The sequence below is a fragment of the Mixophyes fleayi genome, chromosome 3 (genome assembly GCF_038048845.1).
Source record: "Mixophyes fleayi isolate aMixFle1 chromosome 3, aMixFle1.hap1, whole genome shotgun sequence".
In the NCBI taxonomy this organism is placed as follows: Eukaryota; Metazoa; Chordata; class Amphibia; order Anura; family Limnodynastidae; genus Mixophyes; species Mixophyes fleayi.
The window spans coordinates 274,816,981-274,842,445 of NC_134404.1; the positions used below are offsets into that span (position 1 = coordinate 274,816,981).

Genomic DNA, 25,465 nt, shown 5'->3' on the forward strand with positions numbered 1-25,465 from the left:
CCATTCTTAATTTGTTAATCTTGGAATGCAAGACAGCAGCTAGTGACTAAATGCTGAACAGTAGACACTCAATTCATGCAATAGGATAGCGAATCCATTATATTTACCCCGAACAAGCAAAATAGTGCAAAATATGTCCATACAGTTTCCAAGACCAGCACCATGGAGGAACAACAATATGACTCTGCTGCAAAAAGAAAGCCCAATTTCAGAGCAAGGAGAGACTGTCATAGGCATCTATCTACTGACCCTGGGTATGTACAACAGAGGACAGTAATGTGCTATTTAAACTATTTTTTTTACAACTTTCCATAAAGATAGTTAGTGACCAATATATTGTTAAAATCTATAACTAAGATCAAAAGTTTTATTGAAAAAATAAATGTTGCTAGTAATAAATTATAATTTATGTTATGTCATCTGCATCGACAGGGTCACCAGTTGTTTTCTAAAAGAAAACAAAATATGATATAATTGTTTCATGGTTTGACATATTTTCTTTTAGTTTATTATCATATTATATTTATATTATGGTTATTTTTTTATTTTTTTTTAAAACACTTTAATCTACCATGATACATCAGTATAATAATAAGATTTTCAATAATATCACTCACATCCAAAAGACAAGTTGCTAAATTGCTAGTGACTGCAGGAAACTTTACATTCATCTTATACAGTAACGTAATTTCCTCAAGCTTACCCTGCCGGGGTATACTATATGCGTAATTGTGATCAGGCACAAGTGGATCTGTCATTAGCACAAGTAGGTCTGTCAAAATGACTGAGCAGCAAATTGATTCACCACACTCATGTCTAATTACATATATAATGTCAATAAAATTACCAATGTCTCACTGCATGTTTCACTTACATAAACCTGCAAGCAAGATGTTTGCAGAACCCAAGAGCAATAGAGAATAAATGAATAGGAGACTGGGAGGAAAATTGTGATAATACACAAATGCAAATCTGTGTCAATGTCTAACAGTGTTATTTCTGCATAAGCAGCTACAGATCCAGAGAGAGAGAGAGAGTGAAAGCTCTATTTTATAACCAATACCACTACCTGCAGCTAACATAACAGCCACGTCATGCTTAATCATTATCAATATTTGTCTTACTGATGCAAGATGCAAGGGTTTTTTACTCCCTCTAATTGATCCAATCCCATCCTTCCTAAAAGCAAATGGAAGCTCATATTAAAGTAGTTTGCAGTCTAAAGGACAGGACCAGAGGCTAAAGGCTCAGGAAAATTTATTATGTGTTTATACCAGTGGATCCCAAACTTTCTCAGCTCGAGGCACCCTTAGGGTCTCCATAATTTTTTCAAGGCACCCCAAAGCCAAAATAAGTACCAAGTAGTCCCCTGCCCTGCTTACCACCGGCCCTGGCCGCAGCACCCATGTAAGATCATCGTGGCACCACAGCAAGCCACAGGGCACAGTTTGGGAGCCACTGGTTTATACCATAAACTCAGGTCTCGATCACACCTATTCTCTGTTCCTCCACTTTTCAGTTGCGGAAGCCTGAAAATCGCAAAAAAAAGAGGATGAATGGTTTCTTATGAACTCATTCCATCATTGTCTTCTTAAATTTTAATGCCACATTTATTATTTTAGAATGCAATATTTCCTATTTCTCATGCATCAATGCATGCTACTAGTGCAAAAGTTTGTATTGCAATAAGTGCATGTAGAGGACATGAAAAAGTATTAAAAACACATTGCTAGAACGTGTATAATCGCACGCTAGTTTTCATGCTTGCTTATTTTCCCAGAGCATATTTGTGTACCAGCCCTCAAAGAACACAAATGCACATACACTGAAATGTGAAAAATATAATAAACTTTTTGAGGTTAACGTGTTTCTAACCTTCACCATGTCCATCTTATGAAACTCAAAATTTCAAATGAGAGAAGGACACCATGTTCATCCATCCCCTCAGAGGTCTTAGACCTTGTGAAGTCATTGGTTCCTAATGGAACTGATGAATAATTGCTCACCCTCAAAATGCTCAAGCCGTTGGGCACAATTTATGAAGTACACTTGATTTACATATTTTTTCATAAAACGCCTGGTTTTGCATTGGTGCTTCAGGTTGGTCATCCCAGCGCACTTCAATTTGCTTTTTCAAAAATGTAAAAATGCGTCTTGGTGTAAAATTGATGCAGTGTGCATGAGACAACTTGTTTCCATATTTAGAGTTTAAGAGTTGCCTGTATCTTGCACATGCAACCTCTTGGAGAGGTGGAGGCAGGGGCTGGCTGACAACTTTTGATAGTCCCACTGAGTGCACATTTGTGTATGAACACCAGAGGATGAATTAGCAAGCTTGAATGAGCAAGCTACAACTGAGGCATGTCTAGTACTTGAGCCCCTTCCAACCCTATGCCACTCCATTCACACACCAACAAACATGCATCCACCCACAAATTATGCAACATACCCATGAATGCACCCTCTCCACATGTTATTTTTGTTATGTTGTGGGGTTTTTTAACCAAAACTTTTTATTGTTTTTCAAAGGTAATGGAACAAAACATTTATATTTTTTCCCTGCAAGTTAAATATAATTTTAATATCTTTCCCGCAAAAGAAATCCTCCCAGCTCCTCCCATCAAAACATGCTAAATGCTGCATCCCTGGTTTTAATCTTGATGTATTCCCATGGTCAATTGGCTATTTAATATAAAGGAGTAGGTGAGAAAAGGACAGTGACAGATACAGCATGACAGCTCCCTCCATTCTGCCATAAAGTTCTGAATTTAATGAAGACTAATTGAGTAACAAAGTCTGCTATGGCCCTTTTACACATCAAGTAGAGCTGAGTTTCGAAAATGAGCAAACGTAAACATTGTTAGGGGGTGAAGGAAGCAGGATTTTAAATAAGGGCAAGTTTGTTTTTTCATACTGTATATTAGACTGACATTGTAGACAAGGGGGCGCTATGAGTGTCTCCATAATTTTTTCAAGGCACCCCTCCAAAATAATTACTGTGCAGTCCCGTTTTATAAGCAGTTGGGTCAAAAAAACGTAATAAGTATTTAGGTCAGGACAGAAATACTTATTTAGTTGTATGCAAAAATAATATACATAAATCCAAGGGAAAAGAATATTTTTATATATTTTTTTTCAAATATATTTCTGTCAAAGAGTAATTTACAGCTAACTCACTCTGTGCCCCCTCTGCATCACCACACACTCTGTGCCCTTTTCTGCATCTCCACACACTCTGTGCCCCCTTCTGCATCTCCACACACTCTGTGCGCTCTCTGCATCTCCCCTCACTCTGTGCCCCCTCCGCATCTCCACACACTCTGTGCCCCCTTCTGCATCTCCCCTCACTCTGTGCCCCCCCTCTGCATCTCCCCTCACTCTGTGCCCCCTCTGCATCTCCACACATTCTGAGCCTCCTCTGCATCTCCCCTCACTCTGTGCCCCCTCTGCATCACCACACACTTTGTGCCCCCTTCTGCATCTCCACACACTCTGTGCCCCCTTCTGCATCTCCACACACTCTGTGCGCTCTCTGCATCTCCCCTCACTCGGTGCCCCCTCTGCATCTCCCCTCACTCTGTGCCCCTCTGCATCTCCCCTCACTCTGTGCCCCCCTCTGCATCTCCCCTCACTCTGTGCCCCCTCTGCATCTCCACACATTCTGAGCCTCCTCTGCATCTCCCCTCACTCTGTGCCCCCTCTGCATCTCCCCTCACTCTGTGCCCCCTCTGCATCTCCCCTCACTCTGTGCCCCCCTTCTGCATCTCCCCTCACTCTGTGCCCCCTCTGCATCTCCCCTCACTCTGTGCCCCCTCTGCATCTCCACACATTCTGAGCCTCCTCTGCATCTCCCCTCACTCTGTGCCCCCTCTGCATCTCCCCTCACTCTGTGCCCCCTCTGCATCTCCCCTCACTCTGTGCCCCCTCTGCATCTCCCTTCACTCTGTGCCCCCCCCTCTGCATCTCCCCTCACTCTGGCCCCCTCTGCATGTCCCCTCACTCTGCCCCTTCTGCATCCCGGGGGCCAGGAAAAGAAAAAAACAAAACATCAAAAAACTTACAAATCCGGCGGCGCCCGGGACCCAACATCCTCCTCTCTCCTGCCGCTTGTTACTGAATGAGAAGCGAGGAGGGAGGATGCTGGGTCCCGGGCGCCGCCGGATTGCTAAATTTTTTGTTATTATTTGTTTTCCTTCTCTTCCCGGCCGCAGCACCCCTGTGACAGCGCCGCGGCTCCCAGGAGTGCCGCGGCGCTGTCACACTTTGGGAACAGGCCCTGTGTGGGAGTGAGGCAGCATAGAAGTCTATCCTGGTGCTGAGAGGGAGAAAAAGGAGCTGGCCCGCATGGAGGGAGTGAGGAAAGAAATAAAATTAATAATAAATAACTACATTGTAAAAAATCATTCTGCTCATTTTCATATAGTCATCTGTTTATACTAACACATAACATTTATCTTTTTTCTTTAGGATGGATGTCATGGTTTGGCAACAGTATTGTAATATTCATATTATACAAACAGAGGGCCAGCTTGCTGCCCACAGACTATCTAACTTTTAACCTGGCAGTGTCTGATGCCAGTATCTCTGTATTTGGCTACTCCAGGGGCATCATAGAGATCTTTAATCTTTTCAGAGATGATGGCTTTCTCATTACCTCAATATGGACATGTCAGGTAGGAATATTTGTGTGTTTCTTTCTTATTCAATCTGCAAGAGACACCAAATGTTATTTTTCAGTCCACTTGTTGAATGAAAATCTAGGGTTCTCAGGTTCTCCCATCTCTAGCATCATTTGGCAAAGAGGTAAAGTCACAACAGAACGCCTGGTTAAATCTAACAATCCATTGAAAGTTGTCCAGCTTCCAATCTTTGCACTATCTCTCATCTTTGATGTGAAGTGCTGAGTGTCATGATGCAAAATGATGTACAACAAAGAGACATCACTCTACAATGTACAATGTTGTAAATGATATCTAATAGTATATATTTTAACTCATTTGCATTGAATATTATTGTATAGTACTACATGTACAGGTAAAGTACTTCAAAGTAAGAAATGTGTTTTTACAGACCATGCATGATTCCAGGAATCTGCAGTGGAAGGGATATTATGCCTTTCTATGCAATGTTAAGTTGACAGGTATTTCCCTTTTTTTTTTGCAATATTTCCTTATTTAGGGCTGTATTTGCTATACTACAAGGGTACTATAGGCACATAAGGCACCACAGTTCAGAGCATCATATAAATGTGTTTATGATAGTATTATTTATTTTTTCCTTTTTGTTCTATTTTTTAATTTTCTATTTGGTGTTTAACAACCAATTATTTTATTTTTATTTTTTATTTAGAGTATATTTACTTTGCTCACCTAGGACAACATATTTTTGTGGTATTATTTTTTACTCTGCAAATAGAAATTTTTAAGGCTTTTATGCAATCAGCAGAATAACCACTTAGGATGCTCACAGAGAATATGTCATACAGACTCATATTCTCCAGCAACATTTCCACAATTAAGTATGTGGTTAAATGGCAACAAATTGGTATATTTTAGTAGCGTTTCACACAAAGGTGTGAAGCGCTACTAGAATTTGGCTCCAAAAATTAAACATGATGATGTTGCATGGCTTCTTGTGTGTTTGTGCATCAGTGGGGAGGACTCTTATAACTTGATTACGTCAGTGGCGCACGTAGGGGGGGTTTCTGGGTCTCCAGAAACCCCTCCCCTCCGCTAAAAAAGTGCCCTATATAGCTGCACTGTACTATACAGCAGCCGCGGCACTTTCAAAGAAGCGTCCGCGGCGGTGCTGTATTGTATACAGAACCGACACGGACGCTTCTTTGACAGCGCCGCGGCTGCTGTATAGTACAGTGCTGCCTAAGCGGGCGCAAGCGCGGCAGCTCTCTCGCTTTTTTGCTTTTTTTTGGTGGAGGGGAATAGCCCCCTTAAAAATGCTCCGTGCGCCCTTGTACGTCTCCACTTGACAAAGCACAACGAAAGTTCTTCTGAGTACCCATTGACAGTGCAGTGAAGCCAAATGAACAAGTTTAGTGTCAGAACCAGGTCAATATAGTGAAGGAGTACAGTGTATTGCAGTGAATGGCATGCCATGGCACAGAATGTTATTTTACAATTATGTAGAATAATTTAAGATAACATAAACATAGATCTGACACAAGATGACATTTAATCCTTAACTTTAATTTAATCCCTAGCTATAATGCATCATTCACTGCAATACACAGTATTCTATCTGTACCTCTTATATTAGAGTAATCTAGCTAAACATACCACTCACAACACAAAAATGCAAAAATGTTTTCCATCATTTAGGTGCATACTACATATAGTCATAAATTAAGTGTTTGTTTGCTTTTATTTTCTAAAACTATCATTATGTGTACTATACCATTAAATGTGGATGATTTTTAGATTAAAATAAAATGAAATTTAATGAGGAATTTAATAAAGCCGAAACTTCACAAATAATCCTTTTGTGCTCCAAGCTTGAGATACTAGGTCATTATTTGGAAACCAGTGACACAGATAGATGTCTTTGATTACAGAACAATAATGTGTGCTCTTTTTCACCGAATAGGAAATAAAACTCAGCAAAAACCAATTGACAAAAAAATATCGGATGTGACTTCTGTAGCAGCTTTATTAGCAGATAATGGAAGGATTAGAACTACAGACTAAATTGACACACAATAGCTACTTTGACAATCTGTTTTCAGTCCATCCTAACTCTGTTAAAAAGGGATTAGTAGAACGATGTTGATAACATATTCTGTGACGGCTGCAATGCCGTAAATTAACAGTAGCAAAGTAGAAATACAGTATCTTAGCATAACAAAAGCAATCATTTTATTTATTGGAGAAGGAGGGATTTGTTTTGTAGGGGTGGGGGATAGCGCCATTTTAACAACGTTATGGGCCCCCGGGCAAAGCAGTGCACTGGGGCCCCTAGATATAGATATAGACATAGATATATAGATGTATACAGATACAGATACAGATACAGATACAGATACAGATATAGATATATAGATATATAGAGATAGAGATAGATAGATGTACTTGCTCAGTGACCCTTGAAGGGTTTTTTTGCAGGTTTTTTTCTTTTGCAGGATTATTTATTCTCATTAAGAGCCGTGCCTATGGGGCCCCCTTGCCCGTGGGGCTCCCGGGCAGCTGCCCATCGTGCCCAATGGAAAAGATGGCCCTGGTGGGGGAGCAATCATTTTAATGTTTTCATCTACAGAAGTCTTCTTCTCTATGTAGCAGATTAGACCCAGGTCGGATAGGAGAAAGGATGTAGGCTAGACTGAAACAGTACTTGTAAAAAAAGATTATACAATTTAATGTAAGAGTGTCTTTTATTTTTCTAAATGGCAGTCAGATTATTGAAATAAACATAAGGCTCACTCCACCGACATGTAGTTTTGGGAAGCATTAGATGTTTTTCCGGCAGGTTACCTGAAATGTTCTGGTGCGAGAAGGATATCATCCCTCCTGCTCTGACCTTGTTGCGGGGGACCCGTCCCACATTGAGCACCAATAAGTAGGGAGTCTCTACAGTAAGGCAGTCATTCTGCTTGACTGCATACCTAGAATACAGTGTGAGTCATTTACAATGGCAAGAAGAATGCATGTTACACAAATGTGTACATCTATTGGTCAAGTATTTTCAGCCCATCTGAGATGGGATTGTGAGACCTATGCAAACCGAGCTTTACAAGGTTCAAAATGACATACTCAAGTGCACACTCAGTTTGCCTTCCTAATTCTAGGTTATTTTGCTATTCATACAGTTATATAACACCTTGCAAAGAAAGAACACCTGCTGATTGTTGGTGGCAGTGATTTGTTGGGTTTTGGGTGCTTCTGGCACTGGAAATAAATATTCAGCTTTTGAGCAAGATTCTGGACATGATTCTGGAAAATTGCTTTAGGGTTCATGCATACAGGTGCCTTCCCTGTACCTGTGGAACATTATACCTGAGCTTCATTCACCTCTCGGTGAACGCAGCATAACTGGCATTTCAAATAAGGATCATTTAACCCTATGTAGAACGGACCTGCAGGCCACACAGGTATGCTGGATGGAGGATGGATGGGTGGATCCAGCAAATGTATGAAAAAAATAAAAGAAAGAAAAAGAAAATGATAGCGATGGTCAGTAAAATATGAATCCTTCTGAAGTTACTCAACTCCATGCAATATAAGGGATTCTCATCAGTGCTATATTTGTGGTTTTGTTAGCCTTATGTCTCTAATTAGCTAGTGGCCCTTTCTGTATGTTCTTTTCATATCCATTTCTTTAATGCACAAATACAGTAGTATGTTATTACAAAATGCTGTACTATATAGGAATCTATTATTCAGAAGGGCTTTTTAGGACTTATGGGTTGTTGTTTTTTGCAATTTGGAACACCATGCTTAAAATATACAAAATAAAATGTAAAATGTATCCCTGTTTTTCCTCACACTATCTTTCTACTCATCCTTAAAATGTTAAGCAGATCTGTCCAACATTGAAAGAAGGAAAGGCACATAGTGATCTTGCTGGTATGTATATCTAAGTAGCAGCAAAAATGTCCCTTTTTTGGATAACAGTACGTAAACCAGTGGCGGATCTGAGGGGGCGATCAGGGCAATATTTCCCCCCAGCAGGTCTGGCTGCACAGTATGTGCTGCAGGTTCGGGTTGGCAGACACAATTAAAGCGGCCGGGCAGCATAGTCTGGGACCCACAGCACATAGTGTGCAGCCGCAGGCCGTCCATTGATAACAGTAAAAGAGGGGGGCGGGGTCTACATCCCCTTCCACCCTAAAAAAAATTCTAGATCCGCCCCTGGCCTAAACCTCTCCATATATTTTATAACAAGATATGTAGAACTTTTCTAAAACAATTTGTAAACCGTATCAGTACTGTAAAGTTCCACCCTTTTCAATCAGGGTTGTTAACCTGCAAAACTATATGTTAATATGCTGTGAAATAGAAAGTGACGTCTCTCGTATCTCATTGCTTCCATGCAAAATAAGACATTTGAGTAAGTTTACCAAAACAGAACAATCAGGCCAATTTACAGAATGAAATATGCAAATTAGGAGATATTTTTCTCCATAAAACAAAATCCATTGTCCAACTTAACTACGCTATACATCTAGAAATGTCTCTTATTTTCTTTACCTCTATATTTTTTTTACACCCTTCGGCAATAAATGCTTAACTATTTTATTGCTACCGTGTGCAATGCTGATGGTAAAATATAGCGGTTTGGTGGTTCTGCGCCCACGGCCCTCACTGTATCGCCCCTTCTTTATATGAAGTGTCCTAATTACTAAAGTTGATGGTGCATAATGCAGTTGACACTGTCTGCCTGAGATATCTATTATCTTTTTTTAACATGGGCCAAATAAAACAATAGCTGACTTAAGTTAGAAATCTGATTAATCATTATATGAAAGTGACAAAATTCTTATTACCTGAGGCTTTAGTGTTAATGTATTTGAAATGTGATCTAACTGGAAAAGGAGACGTCTTGTTGGTCTCATGGGATAGGTTGTGACTGATCAAATGAATGATGTCAAATGCCTTTAGCATAGTGATGAATCATACATTTCTGTGGTGAAAAGGTCACATTGAATTTATTTCTCTGTTTTCCTTAAAATATCATTCTGCCTAATAGTTACTGACAGATTAAATTGAAGAAAGCTATTAAAAAATAAATAATATTGATTCAAAAGTGAAAGAAATGCAATATGTGAATGGATTGTGCCCTTGTTCAGTGGTGCTACTTACCCATTTAACCAAATGGAAAAACTTTTTTTAAATCTGTGTTTAGGCTGAAGCTCTTTATACGTATTCTGACATTCATGGATAAGTTTAATGTCTGCCAGTAGAGCTCTGATATCAGTGGTGGTATTACAGACCCCTTTTCCCCTAGAATACACCTTTGTGAACTCTGTGACTCCAGAGCTCCACAATCAGGGACAGTTAGGCAGAGGGCTAGGCACTACTGGAGATGGTCAGATTGGAGTGATCAGTGACATATAAGTCATGGTCAGAGGAATAGTCTAAGGCTGTGTACAAACTACAGGGTTTTCAGACAATTATCCTACCAGTCACACGATAATCGAGAAATCAGTCCGATATCGCATTAGTGTGTACGCTACAACGATCAACCATTATTGCTCCAAAGCACATCGTATCATTACCATGACCAGCAGTGTCCATAGATCTCTATAGAGTGTGCAGAGTCACCATCTTTTCAGACAGAGGAAAATCACAGATATCGTCTAAAATGTGTTTAGTGTGTACACATGTATCGCAATGCTGATCAGGACATACGTTTTTTTTTCCTGTCATTTATAAAATTGTTAAGATGTCGCATCGGGAGAAATTTTCTGCAGTGTGTACCCAGCCTAAGAGGGAGAAGCAATGAGCAGGCAGGTGTCTAAGAACAGGCCAAAATTACACTAGTAAGATACTGACCAACAGCAGTTCACAGCCAAGAGACATTAAGGAGACCAGATACCACAATACATAATTGTATAATATAACATAGCTTTGTTACATTGTACAGATTATTTTGTTTGATCCTGCCCATACAAGTCATGTCACGTGGCTGCCCTGGTCCACTCCAGGTAAATCCATTATATTTAATTTTGTGAAAAGTAAAACAAGCCACTAACATCTGACTCAGCATATACATCCAATGGATATAGAGTATCGGCAGTGACCTCTTCCTGATATTAACAATACACCCAAAGACAGATTATAGTTTTTCTAGTTTTGGAGCTAAATAATAATATTTACCTGTTTTGGTTAATGGTGTGATATAGACTAGTGTCACACTCCAAATTCCACCCAAAAAGTATTAGATTATTAGCATTATTTAGGTTAAAAATAATATTATTTCTTGGAATACAAATAGTGATTACAATCTTTTCTATAGGAAGGAAAATCACGTTGATTTGCGGCAATATATGTATCCTACTGTTTGGGGGGGATATTTTCTTTCTTTTTATTTTAAGAACCATCCTTGAAAAGCAGAATCTTATACCTCCCAACACTGCAGATAAAAAGGGGCAACATTTGGCCACACCCGAATTCCCCTATTATCTGAGGCCACACCCCAGAACTGTTCTAAGAAAATTGTGACTGTTGGGAGTTATAAAATATATGTTGGTGTTTTATTTAAAAAAACATATGATCCTGTCCCTGAAAAGTGATTGGAGTACGAGGAACCAGGTTACTCTGGCCCTGGATGCAGCACTCACAAGACAAGGCTTTATTCAGAGTAACAGATACAGTTAAGGTTCTTTGTTCAGCAACTGAATTCATTGTAACATTTATGTTAATTTTGTTGGTTTGAAACTTAAATTAAAGAAATGTTTACATTTATGTACTTCATGTCACATAGAAACTATCATGAGTAATATATAACATGTTTATACATACACAAAACCAGAGGCGGAACTAGCGAGCTGTGGGTCCTGGTGCAGGGGAGTAGTGAGGAGGGAACTGGGGTCCACAGCTCCCTAGTTCCCCATGCAGCGGGCCCCATTATCTCCATGGTCCCCACATCTGCTGCACCGAAGGTAGCTCTGCCAGAACTATACATAACATATGTATATGTATAATAGACAAGTTAACCCGTGCATGGTACTCATGCATTCTAGTCAAATCAAGCTACTTAAGGTGTTAAAAAGGTTCTTGTCATGCATTTGGGGCTAGGCCAGGCCTCCTCAGGGGAAGAGCTTTACTTCCCGACGCAAGCGCCCTTTTTTAACATGGTTTTGTCCACATGTCACCACCTCATTATTTTTCTCCATCACCTCATCCATCATCTTTATCGCCAACATCTATCCAGATGTCTATCCAGACACAGGGATCTCTCTCAGCGGTCCTGAGTATCACACTCCTCTTGCTCTGTCACCCCCGGCAACCACCAACCACTCCCCACTGTCACCCCCGGCAACCACCAACAACTCCTAACTGTCACCCCCAGCAACCACCAACCACTCCCAACTGTCACTTCTCCTTCAAGAAATATATATATTTTTTTAAAATCTTTATAAACACTTTTAACAATTAACAAATTAAATTAACAAATTAAAAACAACTTAGTATACCAAATGTCAGCCCTTTCTGAGTTTTTTTTTCCACACACACTAAGAATTTAGTAAGTCAGTGTATAACTCCGCCCAGCAGGTGGCGCTGCAGCTTGGTTTTTTTTTCCACACACAGACACACGCCACTAGGTTTTTATATTATAGACAAGTTAACCCGTGCATGATACTCATGCATTCTAGTCAAATCAAGCTACTTAAGGTGTTAAAAAGGTTCTTGTCATGCATTTGGGCCTAGCCCAGGCCTCCTCAGGGGAAGAGCGTTACTTCCCGACGCAAGCGCCCTTTTTTAACGTTTTTTTGACAACATGTCACCACCTCATCATTTTTCTCCATCACCACATCCTTCATCTTCATCGCTACATCCTTCATCAAGCTACTTAAGGTGTTAAAAACTCCCCACTGTCACCCCCGGCAACCACCAACCACTCCCAACTGTCACTTCTCTTTCAAGAAATATATAGGTCAGTGTATAACTCTGTCCAGCAGGTGGCGCTGCAGCTTGTTTTGTTTTTTTTTCACACACGCCACTAGGCATTTATATAGTAGATATCACATTTAGAGAACAAGGGAGTGAGTTTGTTCCAAAGCGCAATTTAAAATGTGTCTTTCATGCGGTTTAACAGTTTAAAGAAATGCATATCAAGTAGTTTTTCAAACCAAACCAGAAAAATAAATATCACAGTTTATGAAAAACGCGTTTGATACATCCCCCTCCGCTCACAGATATACATGGGTCAGCAGTTTGATAGACACGGGATACACACGTCTTTATATGATCTTGATGTGTATACTAAACACTTACAAATCCCCTTATTGTATTTGCTTTGATAGTTATTCTATATTGGATCGGTCATCTCTATATAAAATCATACTGATGTCTTCAAACTTTATGTAAGGATTTGCTTAACTATGATGATAATTTATGTTCCAAGAATTGTGTTTAACTTTTCACACATAGGTGTGAATTTCTAATATGAAAAGTAATGGGTAACTACATAGCCCCCTGTAAACAAACCATGCCCTGTTTGTGCCCAGAACGTTCAGACATTTCCTATTTTCATTTTAGTGGCATATTTATTAAGTTATGAAATAATAATCAGAACAGTTTTAATTAACTTGATAGGGTAATTCATAAAACAAAGATGCTTTTTTTCAAAGAAATATAGGGTCATATTTACTAAACTGCTGGTTTGAAAATGTGGAGATGTTGCCTATAGCAACCAATCAGATTCTGGTTCTCATTTATTTAGTACATTCTACAAAATGACAGCTAGTATGTGATTGGTTGCTATTGGCAACATCTCCATTTTTCAAATCTGCATTTTAGTAAATATACCTCCTAGTATAAAAAATGCACAATTCAACATAGTCAAAATTGTAATGAAAGCTAAAGTGAAGCTTCCCAGGAAATAATTTAATAATTTAGTGGGTCATATGAAATAATGTACACTATACTGTCAGCAATAGTTTCTGCAGAATTATTCCGCTAAAGAGAAAAGTAAAACAAATTATAAAAATATATTTTGTGTATTGGATTTGACCTGTTTACCAGCGAAAGCAAAGCAGGAGGAGGGAAAGGAATTTTATAATTATTATTATTATTATTATTTTTATTATTGTATCATATTTGTAGTACTAAATGTAAAAATTAGAAGTAATGGTAATCATTGGAGTTAAGTTATTAGGTAGGTATTGTCAGTACAAGAGGGTTTTATTACAGAAAAAAAGTTAGGTGAACAACCCCTTTAGGGCCTAAATTTATATGTTTTTTTATTGCAGGTTGATGGATTTCTTACCCTACTGTTTGGGCTGGCTAGCATAAATACCCTCACTCTTATCAGTGTAACTCGCTATATTAAAGGTTGTCATCCTCAAAGAGGTAAGACTCAAATCAGGGGAACAGATAGTAAAATATATGATGAATTTGTCACAAAATAAATTAAATATTTTATTCTAGGCATCCTCAAACCAGTTTATTGATGTAATTTATGGATTTGTCCACATATCAGTCTTGAAATCCTAAAATCCAGTAGTAGTAACTTGCATGATTATAAAGACCTTTGGAAACATAGCATTAACAGATAGATATTGATAAAGTAATACATTTATCATGCTTGGAAACTATGAATTATGCAGTCCTAATGTTGACCATCTCCTATTTATAAGGATTGTTTGTCTTCTATTTTTTAATGAGCAGCATAATATATGGGCATAAACTATTCTACATATGTAGTCTGTTTTTGCCATCTAGATAGTTTTGGCTAGAGAAAATATGGTATCAGTATATATTGTGCCAATGCTACCAAGTGGTCTAAATGCTTGTAGCCTTACACAATAATATTATTTAACTTTTGGGCTTCAAATTTATTTTCACAATTCTAAAAAAAATCACAACTGTAACATGTGTGTACATGCATTAAGTTTGATTGTAGCTTGTATTTTTAATTTGTGTTTTTCTGTACTAAAAAAAAAGAGAGCCTATATAATAATGCCGTTATTTTGGCATGCAAAAGGTGGAATATGCACTAATGTTTAATGCATACTGGAAGTGGAAATTATAAGTTGTCATGTATTCACATATACACTTTTGTACCTTTTGCTTGGGTTTTGTGCTCACTATATGGCTCCCCTTTCTATATCTTCTATCAAATATTATAACATTGCTTCCCTATTTCACTGCATCCTAGAACTTTTAAAAGAATACATATCTCAACAAACATGTTCCATACTTTGTATTACTTGTAACTACTGACTGGAGCAGCTACCAATCTGAGTGCTTTGCTTGGTTGATTTTGCTATCTGTTTAAGTGTGGTGCAGCTTATTTTTTCATTAAGTGGAGTGTAGTATATTTTCAGGTTATCTTTTAATGTTCTTAGTCCCAGGCAAGCCTTACAGGAGTTCAGACAGACATCTTCTAATCCAGTAGTACATCATTCACACTTTTGTAGACTGCAGAAGAAAACTCACATTTGCAGACAAATATTAATTACACATTGTACAGGAGAGAACCTGGATCAAGGTCATGCCCTATGGGAGTTTAAAGACATCCAGGTGTATATTACAACAATTTTTTTTTGGGTGGGAGTGGTGGGTGCCCACCTAATGAATTTCCCATGATATGGTGCCTAGGGCTTGACTAGGACCATCTCTGCCTATTGTCAATGTGAATACTAGATGAATTTGCTTTCTGGTTTTCTGCCATTGATAAGGAATATATCAGTGTAATGGACTATGATTTTGTCTTATGTCAGTGTAGTGAGTGGTATTCACCAAGATTCCCACAAAGCTTATTCAGTGTTCAAATATCTATCAGGCAGCCTTCTCATCTTTTGTTCTCTTTAAAAGAGATTAATGGTTTAGGTTTACCTTGGGTCTTTTATATCACCTAAGAAGGGAAACAAAAGTAGAGTTGTCTCCAGAGGTTACTTAATTAATTGATTTTAGTCCATCTGTGTATAATTAAAGTGTTTCAATTGATTTTAAAATAACTACTTCTGTCTGTGAGAGCTTCCAGCATTAGTTTATGCATTTCCATACAAGAGCTTCCTCGTGAAGCTCCAAGAACATTTAAAGCAAATACGAAAAAAAGATTATGGAAAAGTACTAAACAGTAGAAGGATATACAAATATTTCAATCATTGCAAAGAGTTTTAACATCCCCACGAGCATAGTCAAGTTCATCAAAGAAAGTAAGAGAATGTGTTACAACTGTTAATTTTTCTAGAACAGGCCATGTTCCAAAACTGAGTGAGAAGGGTTCTTATTTGAGAGGTCACCAAGAGACTGAGTAACACTCTTTCTTGACAGAGATGGGAAAAGCTGTACAAAATAAGTTATGTCCCTATGTCTTTATTTATCGAATCTTTTACCTGGAAACCCAGTAGCTTGAGAAAAACCAGAATGAATAGTAAATGAAAGTGAGAATGCATCCTGGTGATATCTTAAACACACAGACATGATCATCTTCAAGTGCTTCTCCATTCACTCAGGGGTCATTTCTAAATGGAATTTGGAATATTTTAGACATGGTGCTTCAAATTACAAAGAAAAACAAATAAACTGCGAGTTTAAAAAAGTGGAGATGTTACCTATAACAACCAATCAGATTCTAGCTGTCATTTTGTAGAATGTACTAAATAAATGATAACTAGAATCTGATTGGTTGTTATAGGCAACATCTCCACTTTCTCAAACCCACAGTTTAGTAAATATACCCCCTCGTCTGGAAAACCTCAAGCATTTTGGATAATAGATTCCATGCCTATATATAATTATCTTTAGTATGATATGTGTGTATTACATATACATAATATTTACCTGTTTCTGTACTTATTATTTCAGCTACTTGCATTAGCAACAGTAGCATCACTATATCACTGGTACTGATATGGATTGCAGCCATGTTTTGGTCAGTGGCTCCTCTACTAGGTTGGGGAAGCTATAGAGGTAAGTGCACATTCCAGATGATAATGCTCACTCCTAAGAGATATGAACGACCCTCATAAAACCAACAGAAGAGATAAGTTTAATGTAGCACTCACCATAAAAAACATCATATACAAGCATAAAAAATTTCAAACGATATTCAAAAAATTCCCTAGCAGAGGACAACATGACACACACTAATGGCACAAAACACCAGACCAACAAGCTCAGGTACTGGCTATAATAACACAAATATTATTACATGATACTTAAATATTATTAGATTTAAATGTTATTGTTTAGAAAATTTCCATGAATAATTTCATGTAACAGATCATAAATGCATGATTACCATGTAACTCATGATTGTGTTAATCTATAATTTCATATGACATAGTTGATCATGTGCTCCACTCTTAAGTAGAACTAGGAAAGTTATTCCAGATATTGCCCTTGGCTGAAAATATATGTATGTGCAGGAATCCTATTAGCATTTGGAGAGCACATAAATTTGCCTCAATAGTTAAAATGAAAATGTACAAAGAGCTCTAAAGATGTCGCAATATGCCTATATAGTGTATGACTGTTACTGCAGTGGATTGGATTGTCATCAGACAATCAGAGAGGTGAATAGCTAATGCATATCCATTCAGTGTTTCAACATACCTGAACTACGAATATCTTCAGTTATTAACCGCATTATTATTTATATAATGGCAACATATTACGCAGCTCATGAAATAATTTGCTATCCCTGTGGCCTAGGGCACTTGGAAGCAGCCCAGTGGTCTTCCTGACCAATCTGGAAACTACTTGCTGTACATCAGAGTTCAATACATTTCAGGGTAAAATGCTCATTAGAATAAGTTTTTAACTTTTTCATTGCAGAAGAATTAAATACAAATATGTATTATTTGTTATTTGTGATTAATAAGGTAATACTGATGATTTTTTTTTAAAAAAAATATGGGAATAACAAAAGTTTCACTAAATACATATAGAACAATTCAATATCACTCTCAAATCTGCGGGGTTATATTGAAGTGTAATGCTTTTACCAGGGGCTGGTTGGGCTGGGGGGGAGGGGGACATCTGCCCACCCGGGCTGGTCCCATAGTGGGGTACCTTGTGCTGGGCCCTGGGCCACTTGCATTATTTTGCCTTTAATAGGCTGCTGAGTCGAGTCTTAACCTCCGGGCTAAAATTTGTCAGCACTCCCCTGGCTTTTACCTACTGTAATCTGCACCATAACATGTTTTTGAATTGCTAACATTAAATCTTCTGATTTTCTCAGATCGTATGTATGGAACTTGTGAAATTGACTGGACCAAAGCGAGTTTCTCCACAATTTATAAGTCGTATATCGTTTCCATTTTTATTTGCTCTTTCTTCCTACCTGTAGTAGTCATGGTATTTTGCTATGTCTCCATAATCAACACTGTAAAGTCAAGTCGTGCTTTAACTACTGAAGGAGATTTAACGGAGAGACAAAGGAAGGTGGAGCGCGATGTAACCAGGGTATGTTTCATTAGAGAAGACTGTGTTGCTTTCTCATGGCTTATTCTTTTATACATTGAGCTGTGATAATGTTAGCAGTACTGTGTGTTTCATGAGACATTATCAGTCACTCATGACGTTCAGGTGCCATGCTAATAGGAATAAGTTTACAAAACAATTACAGAAGAAACAAAGTCACTATCCTCCATGGTGACCTATTAGTAGTTAATAGGGGAAGGGCACCTGCGCACAGAACTCCCATCACAATGTTGGAGGGTGGGAACTAGGAATTCCAAAATGTGAATTCTCCAAACATGTTAAAGTATAGAGTTTAATACAGAAAACTAAGAGCAAATAACTAAAACATTTTAATAATAAACATAATTATTGAAAAAGACTTGGACAGATCATCAGAATGGGTTATGCTGATGTAACATAGCAAATCAAATACAGAACAGATGCATTTGTTCCAATATGTACATAACTGTTTCAATCTACTTGGCCTCATCAATACAAGCTATGCATTTATATACTACAGCAGCCAGAATCCAAGACAGATGTATTAGTTGGAATATAGCTATGCACTTTTATCCTATTTTTATGCACTTATGAATACTAAACATAAAAGAATATTCCCAAAGGTCATCTCAGAATGTTGCAGGGGCTGTAGCATGGCCTGGTTTATCCTGCTTATTTGATGGTCCTGTCTATAACTGTCTTTGTAAGTTACTTTGAATGTATGAATTATTTAGTCATGCCAGACTAAGGCTCATTCCAATTCAAAATATCAAAAATGTCTTTACTGCATTCACTGGAGTGCATTTTGCTGTGTGTTCTCACCACAATGCATTTGCATGCTAAGGTACTTTTTAACGATGATTAAAATACCCAAACTAAAGTGCTTGATTGAGTCAAGAGTTCACATAGGATTAGAAGAAACAGGGTGACGTTTGTCTAACTGGAGCCACTATTACTTTTTTGTAAATATCACTCTCCCACTACCATGGTTGTCAATCTGCAAGTAACACACACAACATCATGCACTGCTGATTACACTACTGATGGGGGCCTGGGAGGGCTTTTCTGAGAATCTCATAATTTCAAAGACTGGCATAACTATGTCCACCTCTATTTATATATGTCAGTATCTACCATTTAAGCACAAAAATGTTGCCTCTGACATTTTCTACTGTGTCATTCAGGGCTCAAGTTTATTTATGTTAGATTTGGGTGTTAGGAACCCCTCCAGTCAGCACGACAAAACCCGGAGTCTGCTCCGAAGTCTGGTGTTCGCTGGAGTCCCTAGTGGTGGGGACAGACTTGGCTGCAGACGAACGGAGGGTCGTGAAATGTGCACTGACTGGGGAGAACCCAGGGGTAGCGTGAAGTAGTACACAGCAGTGTGAGATCCAAGCAAAGGTCAAGGGCCGGCAGCAGACAGCGATACCAGATAACGAGCCAAGGTCAGGGGTCACAGGCAATACAGCAAGGTCCAGAAACAAGCCAGGGGTCATACACAGGAAATCCAAACTAGAATACAGCACAGGAGCAGGGAAACAAGGAACAGGAGCCTAGCTACACTGGGAGCTATAACTGGCAGTGAGGCTCAGTCCTCACTGCCTTAAGTAGTGAGAGGAACCAATAGGAGCAGAGTGCAGCGAGACTCCTCCCAACAGTGCAGATAAGGCTGACTAATAATCTATGCCCAATAATGCAGCAATGATATTACTATAGCTGTAGATATATTAAACTGCAGCATTGTTAGTGTTGTAAATAACCCAACTCTGAACTGTTCATCTCTCTACATAATAATATAGCGTCTAAGAAACTGTAATGTGTCATAGTGTGTTTATTTTCTTCTGCACGCATGCGCCCGGCTGTAGGACAGCTGGTCGGGTGCTGCGGCAGACGAGGCAGAGCGTCCCGGTTGTTGCCCAGGCAACCGGGACGCGCAGGGCGGAAGTAACGTCCCGGTCATCAAGGAGACGGCCGGGGCATCTGGGAGAACCGGAAGGGAGCCGCGGCGGCCTGTCGGGGAGCCGCGGCTCGTAACATTGGGTACTGTTCATTGTGACACAGTTCCACATTAGGGTTCCAAAACTCAGTCCCCAAACAGAAACCACAACTCCAATCAACAATTTCTAATCCTTAGCCCCTTTTTCAAATCCTTAAACCCCAGTGCCTAATTCCTAATTACATAGTCTATGAGGCAAATTATCTGAGACCTAAATAAAATGTTTTTTTTAACAAACTGGTATCCAAATAAAATGGAATAAAATTAATTGGAACATAAACAGAGTTAAAATGTTGTCAACCAAATTAACTTTTCCCCTCTTGAATCAGAACCCGTTCCATATTCACAGACTTCAGTGTTCCTATATAATACACTATAGCAGGCACATATGTTTCTATTACTACTAAAGTATTATTATTGCGATTATTATTATTATTATTATTATTATTATTATTATTATTATTATTATTACAAATGTTACCACTTTTATTCAGGCATATTTCTAAAATCTGTCAGTTTTGTGGTGGAGTATCCATAAATCTCCAAACTATATCCTTTAATATATTAAATGGAAAACATGCAGATATACATATTTACAGCAGTCATTCCGATATTTGAAAACTATTCTTTGCAGGAGCTTTGCACAATCATTTAAGTAATTGTTATCCTTCATAAGTAAAAATGGTGTCAAGTCCTGCCTGACTTCACTTTTGATCACCTTCTTAATTAATTACTGTCCCTTCTTACTTTTAAAATACTGTAAATGTGAACACCAGGGGTCTGATTCATAAAGGAACGTAAATGTCGATACGTGTCGTATTTCGCGTAAAATTGCTCTGCACATGCCCAGAACTGGACGACACGCCAGTGAACACAAAAACTGTCCATTCAACTTTGATCAAAAAAGGACCCTTACTACAGTTTGCGAATTCAGGGGCGGAAAGGGGAGGGTTTTGGGCATATGCATAGTAAGGGTGTGCCAAGCTGTAGCGCATGCAGCAATGTTCGATTTAAGCTTTGGGCATCTCAAAGATATTTTTTTTTTGTCATATCACTTGCACTTGCTACAGGTCAGGTGTAAGTGCCAATTAATAGTGATTACAGTTACGTATGCAAGCTAGTAGATAAGTTTGCAATCTGGAACAACTGTAAAAATGCATTTCATGTACAGAAGACTTTCATAACATCCTATTAAATGTATTTCATGAAAAAGGAAACAAGATTAATGTTTTGTCGTTAATGACTATGAGCCTGATTCATTAAGGAAAGTTAAGTAAAAAAGTTTTCTATTTTGCACATAAGTTAAATACTGGCTGTTTTTTTTCATGTAGCACATAAATAACTTAAAATTTCAGTGTACAAGTAAGCTATCAAGTATTTGTGTGCCACATGAAAAAACAGCCAGTATTTTCCTTATGTGCAAAATAATAAACTCATTTGCACACCTTGCAATGCAAAATGGCTTTGTCCAGAAAACTTAAGTAAGAAAACTTACTCAATTTCTTGCTTAACTTTCCTTAATGAATTATATTCCATATATGTATTGGACGTATCCTGCAGTGTATTGTCTATTAGAGCAGAGTGGATCATGACCTGTATTCAACAACAGGTGTATTTTTACATGCCCTATTTGATGAATATGGACATGCAAGTTTTTAAAAGAAACGCACAATACTTTTGTTTTACGTGCCATTGTCTGCTACCCATTTATATATTCATAGCTTTCAATTACACTAGCGTTTACATGTATATCAGTGCACTTTCCCATATAATGTGTACCTGAAAGGTTGTGTTGCTAAGGGCTAAGGGTTTGTATTGAAAGTTATGGCTGACACCTGATCTCTGGGTACTATGAGGTAGTGTAACACTTAAGCAATTTTGTGGGGATAGAAATGCTCTCAGTGGAGATTGAACATCTAAGTTTATTAGAATATCTCAGCCATCGACACAAAATCCAGTTGTTACACTTGGTGCAGTACGAGGTGCAGTAATAGAGAGAATCCAGATCATGTAGGAACTCACCAATCTGCCCAGCTCCTCTCTCTCTTTACACCCTTGTAGGCTCTGTCATGCCAATCTACCTTTACAAACAGGAGCAATCATGCAATCATAGGCAGTTGACATCACAAAAGGGGGAAGAAATAGTACATGTGCCGGAAATCACACTTTTACTCTTTGGTCATTGCCCATTTTTAAGTGCATGAGCAGGTTGAAGGGCTGCTTCTGTTTCGTGAAATCACCCATCTCTTTTCTACAATTTAAATGTGCTGAATTTTCTGGCAATATAAGCAATACAGAAAATGACTTGCAAAATTATATAATTTTCATTAAATTTTTTTCCATTAAGTAAGACAGAATATTTCTGAGTATAGAACCCATTCAAAAACACAAATATAAATCATATGATAAGATTTTTTTTTAAAAAAAAGTGTTAAAGCCCAATATTAGCCACGGTATGTATCCAAAAACATTACCTGTGGTTTGATTAAAGATAGACTGGGGGGTATATTTACTAAACTGCGGGTTTGAAAAAGTGGAGATGTTGCCTATAGCAACCAATCAGAGTCTACTTATCATTTATTTAATACATTCTTCAAAAAGCAGCTAGAATCTGGTTCCTATAGGCAACATTTCCACTTTTTCAAACCCGCAGTTTAGTAAATATACCCCTCAATGTATGAAGACTAACTAGAACAAAATACAGGGATGGGAAACACATGTTCATTTAGTGATAAGTTCACCACACTCACATTGGTCAATCAACCATTTTAATTGTCAGCAGACATAAGCTCAGTGCATGGGAGTCACTCCAGGTTAAAATTATAAGCCGTTCCTTGATGCTGATACCAGAAGTTTTTCAAAACCCTGTCCAGTCAATCCTATGAATGAGATCTGAGAAATGTTGTTCTCCAGTGTGCTACAAAAAAAATGAACCGCAGTTAAAACACGAGTAGCCAATCTACAGGACTGCAGAGATCTAAGGGCCCTTAAATTTATCCACTGTAGTAATGTGGAGGATTGTGGGCCAATTTTACAGTCTTATTTCATTCAGACACACTTAATTTCTATTTAGCTTAGTAATCAAATGTTGCATTGTGTTTTCAAATACTGGTATAAAAAAAATTAAGGCTGGTGAATACTTGACAGATGTGCGATGTACAGTCAAGGCCAAAAGTTATGGAAATGACACAAATATCATTTTTTTCCACAAAGTCTGCTGCCTCAGTTTTTATGAAGGCAATTTGCATATACCCTTGAATGTCATGAAGAGTCATCAGAAGAATTGCAATTAATTTCAAAGTCCCGCATTGCCATGACAATGAACTTTATCCCCAAAACAACATTTACACTGCATTTAAGCCCTGCCACAAAAGGACCAGCTGACATCAAGTCAGTGATTCTCTTGTTAACACAGGTGAGAGTGATCATGAGGGCAAGGCTGAAGATCACTCTGTCATGCTGATTGAGTTAGAATAACAGACTGGAAGCTTTAAAAGGAGGGTGGTGCTTGACATCATTGTTCTTCCTCTGTTAACCATGGTTAGCTGCAAGGAAACACGTGCAGTCATCATTGCTTTGCACAAAAAGGGCTTCACAGGCAAGGATATTGTTGCTAGCAAAACTGTACCTAAATCAACCATTTATCGGATCATCAAGAACTTCAAGGAGAGTGGTTCAGTAGTTGTGAAGAAGGCTTCAGGGCGCCCAAGAACGTCCAGCAAGCGCTAGGACCGTCTGCTAAAGTTAAATAAGCTGCAGGATCAGGACACCACTAGTGCAGAGCACGCTCAGGAATGGCAGCAGGCAGGTGTGAGTGCATGTGCATGCACAGTGAGGCAAAGACTTTTAGAGGTTGGCCTGTTGTCCAGAAGGCCAGCAAAGAAACCGCTTCTCTTCAGGAAAAACATCAGGGACTGACTGATATTCTGCAAAAGGTACAGGGATTGGACTGCTGAGGACTGGGGTAAAGTCATTTTCGCTGATGAATGCCATTTCAGATTGTTTGGGGCATCTGGAAAAACGCTTGTCCGGAGAAGGAAAGGTGAGCACTACCATAAGTTCTGTGTCATGCCAACAGTAAAGCATCCTGAGACCATTCATGTGTGGGGTTGATTCTCAGCCAAGGGAGTGGGCTCACTCACAATTTTGCCTAAAAACATAACCATGAATAAAGAATGGTACCAAAACATCCTCTAAAAGCAACTTCTCCCAACCATCCAAGAACAGTTTGGTGACGAACAATGCCTTTTCCAGCATTATGGAGCACCATGTCATAAGGCAAAAGTGATAACTAAGTGGGCATCAAAACATCGAAATTTTGGGTCCATGGCCAGGAAACTTCCCAGACCTTAATTCTAATTGAGAACTTTTGGTCAATTCTAAAAGAGGCGGGTGGACAAACAAAAATCCACAAATTCTGACAAACTCCAAGCATTGATTAGGCAAGAATGGGCAGCCATCAGTCAGTATGTGGCCCAGAAGTTGATTGGCAGCATGCCAGGGCGAATTGCAGAGGTCTTCAAAAAGAATGGTCAACATTGCAAATATTGACTCTTTGCATAAACTTAAGGTAATTAATTGTCAGTAAAAGCCTTTGATACTTTGATATGAAATGCTTGTAATTTTACTTCAGTATACCATAGCAACATGTGACAAAAAGGTCTAAAAACATTGAAGCAGCAAGCTTTGTGAAAACCAATACTTGTGTCATTCTGAAACTGTAAGTTCAGATTCCATTAAAAAATATTAAGGTTAAGCTGTTTTTTTTCCTCCAGTAATATAACATGTTACTGCCTATATTGATGAACAATTATTTATTTGTTTCATTTAATTTTGTATTTCCAGGTATCAATTGTCATTTGCACAGCCTTCATAATTGCCTGGTCTCCATACGCTGTAATATCTATCTGGTCTGCATTTGGATGCTATGTCCCCAGTCTCACCAGTATTTTAGCAAGCCTTTTTGCAAAATCTGCCAGTTTCTATAATCCTCTGATCTACTTTGGAATGAGCTCCAAGTTCAGAAAGGATCTAAGCATTTTGCTTCCATGCACAAAGACGAGTGGCAGGGACCCAGTAAGGCTCAAACGTTTTAAACGTTTAAAGCACAAACAAGAATCCGCCCCCCATATTAGAGAACCAAAATATATTGGGGCGCCAGAAGATGCTCAAGCAGCTCAAAGTCAAGACTCCGGGGTGGGAAGTCCTAGCAATACCCCTCCACTTGAAATGAAAGACGTCTGTACCTGCCATTTAGATAAACCATCTTCTAGCTGTAGTTTTGAATGTGCTCGATTATGAGTAGAAATATATGACTATGTAATGTTAAAATTCATCACATGTTCCTCTGTAACTGAAAATAAAATAAATTGTGTTTTTTGAA

At 38.5% G+C, this 25,465-nt stretch overlaps 1 protein-coding gene across 1 annotated transcript; it reads left to right on the forward strand.

The window, feature by feature from the left end:
• On the forward strand, positions 1–25,465 carry LOC142142970 (visual pigment-like receptor peropsin). The gene is made up of 6 exons (XM_075200715.1): positions 1–254; positions 4,468–4,673; positions 13,925–14,024; positions 16,488–16,592; positions 17,866–18,089; positions 24,928–25,465. The coding sequence occupies exons 1-6, from the start codon at positions 134–136 to the stop codon at positions 25,381–25,383; spliced, it is 1,212 nt and encodes a 403-aa protein (XP_075056816.1). The 5' UTR covers positions 1–133; the 3' UTR covers positions 25,384–25,465.